General features: G+C 46.0%; 1 protein-coding gene across 9 annotated transcripts; it reads left to right on the plus strand.

Annotated features, from left to right (window-relative positions):
- Positions 1-830: 830 nt before the first annotated feature.
- Positions 831-4,371, plus strand: LOC120682167. Of its 9 annotated transcripts, none has more exons than XM_039963935.1 (8): positions 831-1,307; positions 1,438-1,887; positions 1,982-2,162; positions 2,246-2,570; positions 3,153-3,225; positions 3,357-3,447; positions 3,536-3,615; positions 3,746-4,371. In XM_039963935.1, exons 1-8 carry the CDS (start codon positions 1,260-1,262, stop codon positions 4,025-4,027), a joined length of 1,530 nt encoding a protein of 509 aa, XP_039819869.1. In that variant the 5' UTR covers positions 831-1,259; the 3' UTR covers positions 4,028-4,371. The 9 variants fall into 9 exon arrangements, with proteins under 9 accessions (XP_039819869.1, XP_039819870.1, XP_039819874.1 ...); XM_039963936.1 differs by having other exon boundaries at positions 2,249-2,570; XM_039963940.1 differs by having other exon boundaries at positions 2,267-2,570.
- The last annotated feature ends 974 nt before the right edge of the window (positions 4,372-5,345 follow it).

Here is a 5,345-nt window from a genome sequence, read left to right on the forward strand (position 1 = left end):
TTGCTATGTACCTAGACATATATTATATCTAGGTGCATAGCAAATACTATGAATCTAAAAAAGCCAAAACGACCTACGATTTGAAACGGAGGGAGTAGCAGATATCTTTCATCATCCATGCCATGATGATGATGATGTATCGATTTTGCAACAGTAGAGGACGCGTTCTTCTCTTGGTGCTGTTGCCATCAGAATCCTCCTTTCGTCAAAGCGAAGTTGACCCTAAGGTTTAGAGATTTGTACTACCATCACCAAAAGCTAGCGTGTTATTCACAGCCACCAACACAGGTAGCATGAATCCTCAATTGGGGATACCGGCGGAATTTTCGTAGAAACCGGGACGTATATATCCCACTGACATGTGGGTCTGGCGGAATCAATAGAGTAGAGTGGTCCCATGCATGCATCAGTAACACTTGGCACAATAGCCAGCCGCGTAGTAAGGAATATAATTCTTTTTTGAAAAGTAAGCAGGAATATAATTCTCTGTTCCTGATTTTTTTTCTTTCTTCTTGTAATCTTGGATACTAGTAGTGCCCAGTATCATCATTCCTTTCACGTCATGTGCAGGTAAAAACAACGCAACAGTGTGGTGATCACTCTAGTAAAAAGGCTGCAGCGTGAGTAAATTGTCTAGGAAAGGAATTTGGGAAAACAACGCCAGCAGCAGCGGAAGGTAATTCGCCAAGAACACGTTTTGGGAAAAATCAGGAGTGTGCTTTCCCTTTCCGATGTAACTAGTAGGTGGTGAATTCTGTGAAAGCTAGCCAGGGACGTCGCTGCTGCGGTTGGCTTTCCCTTTTGATAGCCAGGGATCGGAGGAGGGCAGCGGCAGCAGGCAGCAGCGGCACCTGCACTGCCCACCTCAGCCTGTCGCCTCCACTCGCTTCTCCACCACAGCGCAGCACCGGTCAATTCACTCGCCGCGCTCGCTCACCTATTTATGATGGCTGCTTCTCCATCGCCGCCCACTAGGACGAGTACCAATCCATCCAAATCCTGTATGTGAAAACAAATGCCAACCATTCTTCTTCCTTGCATACCCGCGAGTAGTAGTAGTGTGCTACAAGCTGCAGGCAAAGCGAGATACTATATAGGAAAGCATCGTCGGATCACATCCTCATCTAGTCATCCATCGTATTCATATTCCGGCATCCATCGATCCTTCCTCCGTTTTCCACCACTGTTGGTGGCCATCACTGCTCAGCCATCCCAGCCCAAGGTTGCTTGCTTTTGCTCCCTTGCATAGCCGCCCGGCCATGGAGAAGGAGATCAATAATCCGCCGCCGCACACGGCCGAGCCGCAGGTGATCCTCTTAATTTAATTGGTGTCTTTTTTTTCTTTTCGTGGCAGACTGCCTGCAGAGATCATGTGAGATCAGGAATTCTGCTGGTTTTCATTCGTTTCTGGTCCTTGTCACTCCTTTTAATTTGCAGGACACCACCACCACCTCATCACCAACAGCAAAGAACCCTGCATCGTCGTCCGACGACCAGCGACCGCTGCGGCCGCATCTCTCCATCGACATCCCGGCGTCAAGCCTGCCCGGCGACCCCCTCCCGACGCCGACGGAGGCCGCCGACATCACCCTAACCCCGACGGGTTCCTCCTCCACCACCACCAGAAGGAGCGGCATCCCCATCACGCCCGTGTCTTCCTCCGGTAACAGCAGGAGCGGCAAGCCCCTGCGCTCGCCGTCCTTCATGCTCAGGCAGACGGTCAGGAGCCTCCTGCCCGTGGGGAGCTTCAAGTCCTCCGTCAAGGGCTACGAGGCGTCCTTCTCCAAGCTCTTCAACTCCAAGGTCATGGCCAGGACGTCCTCGCTTCCTCTCGACGACCATCAAGCCGTCGTTGACAAATCTTCAACAAGTTCTTGTACCGCCACCGTAAGAATTTCGTCTCGTTTCCTTGCTAGCTGTTGATTTCAGTTTTATCGTCATCTTTATCTGAATAATTAAGCGTGTGATGATTTGCAAGCAGCAGGAACCTGTACTCCACATGTGCCGATCGCAGTCCCTCCCCATGAACATGAGGAAATTCAACGCCAAGAGCTTCAAGAGGATGGACTCGCTAGGCGGCATGTACCGTGTAGTTCCATCGACGCCGAGAGCTCCAGCTGCAAGCAATGTCGTTCCTGACATAGTCCCTTCTTCAGAGTCAGGTGGGCAATTAATTTGTTACTGACAGATACTACCTGGCAATTTTGCATTCTTTGCTCTGCATTCTGAATTAATGTGCTAATAGCAGCTTGGTTCGATCGATCAGGGGTCGCCGGCGAAGACGACGGCGTGGACATTCCGGAGGAGGAAGCCGTGTGCCGGATCTGCATGGTCGAGCTGTCCGAAGGCAGTGACACCCTCAAGCTGGAGTGCTCCTGCAAGGGTGAGCTTGCTCTGGCACACAAGGACTGTGCCATGAAGTGGTTCACCATCAAGGGCACCAGGACCTGCGAGGTGTGCAAGCAGGATGTGCAGAACCTCCCGGTGACTCTGCTACGTGTTCAGAGCCTGCAGCGCGAGCCGAATCGCGTGGCCAATGGAGGCAACAGATCCAGATACCAACGGTACAGGTTACCTAATTTTGAACAATTGCTTCTATCATCGTCAGCATTTGCACTCTTTGTGGAAGCAGAACACCTAAGCTAATGCTGGAGAGTGACACAGTACTAGTTTATGAATCCCAACTATTTTTTGGTCAGTAATAATGCAGAACATCATGACAGCAGATGTTCATATAGGAAAATATTATTATTACTAAACAAACGATTTAATAATTATTTCCACCAGTTCCTACGAATTGTAATTATTTTACTTGTGAACAAGTTTTACTTGAACAAGCCATGCTAGCTAGGATGCTACCAAGACTTGATCCTTTGGAAATAAATAAAGATGCTATTGCCTGCATCCTTAGCATCTAATAATTAATCTTCATAGAGATAACACATGTACCTCCAGTTTTGGAGGGGGCGCAGTATAATAATAATTAGGACACAAATGGTTGTTGGTTTCCTACTTTGAACAGATCAGGATCACACGTGCCGTCAATATATTTAGCATCTGATTGATGACATGTGTGTGCTAGTAGTACACTAACTCTCTCACAAGAAACTTGCACAAACCTGACGTATGCTTCTTGCTCATGTAACTCTCAGGGTGTGGCATGGGACACCTATCCTCGTAATCATAAGCATCCTGGCCTACTTCTGCTTCTTGGAACAGTTACTGGTACCTAACTTCCTCTCTGGCTCTGCTTGCCACTTCTGGAGCACAGTCAAAAATTAATTAGCAAACATATGGACATGGTTAATTTGCTAATGATTCTCTCCGGTACGGTACTATATTTGTGATACTGACAGGTGGCCCATGACGGCATTGCTGCGCTGGCAATATCGCTGCCCTTCTCATGTATCCTGGGGCTCTTCTCATCATTGACAACGACAAGCATGGGTATGAGTGTCATCCAGAAGTTTGAACACCACATAATTGCAAAGCTTGATTCTGTTGTAATGGATCCATGATTCATACATCATTGCAGTGGCAAGAAGATACGTTTGGATCTACGCGGCAGTACAGTTCCTCTTCGTCGTGTTCTTCACCCATCTGTTTTACAGATATGTAAGCACAAATCAAACCTGTACAAACATTGCCTCATCATATTCACGTCGCTTCAATATCTGAACAAATTAAGTTGCAACTTCATCTAGTACATTGTGCTGAATCGGTGATCTTAAAAAAAAAATTGCAGCTCCATCTGCAGGCCGTGATATCCATCATCCTTGCGACCTTCGCTGGGTTCGGCGTGGGGATGACCGGGAACTCCATCATCGTTGAGATACTGCGGTGGAGGGTGCGGCGGATGGCGCCTCCTGCTCCTGCCATGCCCCGCCGTGATCGCAGAGCACGCGCAGCTCAGCAGCAGGCTCCGGCGTCTGATCAACCTTCCGGCCAGTCTTCAGTTGCCGGCGGCGGACAGCACGACACCGTTGCTGCTAGCGATGTTGAGAACCCCGCCCTCCCTCAGGCATAGAACATGTATATTGTATAACTGTATAAGCAGTTCTTTTCTAGATAGTATATACAGAGTATATGTGTAGCAGTTGTAGTTTACCTGCTGAGAGGTTGGGGGCCTCATTTCACTGTATAAATGGTAGAACAGACCAAGTCTGAATTTTGTTTTTTAAGGGAGAAGAGATCCCAATCTCAATCCAAGTTCCATTTTTTCTTCTTGTTTTGTAGCATGTAATGTAATAAGTAGCGTAGCAGCACTGAAAAGAATCGGTGCTGATGTCCTTCTCTATCAGCATGTACAGATGCATGCATACTACCTTGTGAAAGGAATCAGTATGCAGTACTTCAGTTTATGGTGTGTAAGGCCGTTAGACGTTTCAGTGCGTACCATATCCATTTTCTCTGCTAATGTCTTGGGGCATACAAATGTATATAACCTGTTAGAAATTAAATCTGAAGGAAAATAAGTTTCTCCAAGTCGACAACTTCAAACTTGCGCTACTATCCGCCAAGCTTCTCCAAGTTGCCATGACTCGTCAAAATTGACATCACTAAATTAATCACACCATAATTCTGTATCTGACAACTGCGTTTTCACCTAAAATATCTGTTTTTAGGGAAACGGAACTTAGGAGCAAAGAACACCTCTCACTTCTCAGCGTGGCCGATTGAAAAGAAAAATTGCAGACCGCCCATGGGCTTTAGTTCATTATTGATCCATATGGCCCATGGGGTATTTCACAAGAGGCCGGCTGTTCGAACTGAGTAGAAAAAGTTTATCAGGGGATCGGTCGCGCCTGCCCACAACCGCGCGACGGACAGTGGCCCACCTACGGTCTGCTATACATGCGGCCCATGCGTTCATACCCTCCATCTCTCTCATATCTGTCCATCCCACCTCTTGCATGTCTTTTTTTTAATCAAGCTTGTCCTAAAAAATGTTTTATCTTTCTCGTACGACCTCCGTTTTAAATACCGATCGTACCATTGTGTTCTACATGACAAGACGAACAAAACTAGATCCCACTTGTATACATTTTAAAGATGTTTTATACGAGTATCAACTTATGTATAAATTTGACCTTCGATATTATTGAAGAAGTTGCAACGATATACATATATGAGTTGCTACGCATATAATAGATTCTGTTTTTTGACAATTTTTTATTTTACATGCTATTCATGTAAGTTGATATTTACATACTGACAACTTATATGTGTATATTGTAGCAATTAATACATCAACAATATTAAATCTAAATTTACTCATAAGTTACTACTTGTGTGATAATATACAAATTATCATAAAATAAAAATTTTCACACACGTAAAATAAA

Source organism: Panicum virgatum, chromosome 7N (assembly GCF_016808335.1).
Source record: "Panicum virgatum strain AP13 chromosome 7N, P.virgatum_v5, whole genome shotgun sequence".
NCBI lineage: Eukaryota > Viridiplantae > Streptophyta > Magnoliopsida > Poales > Poaceae > Panicum > Panicum virgatum.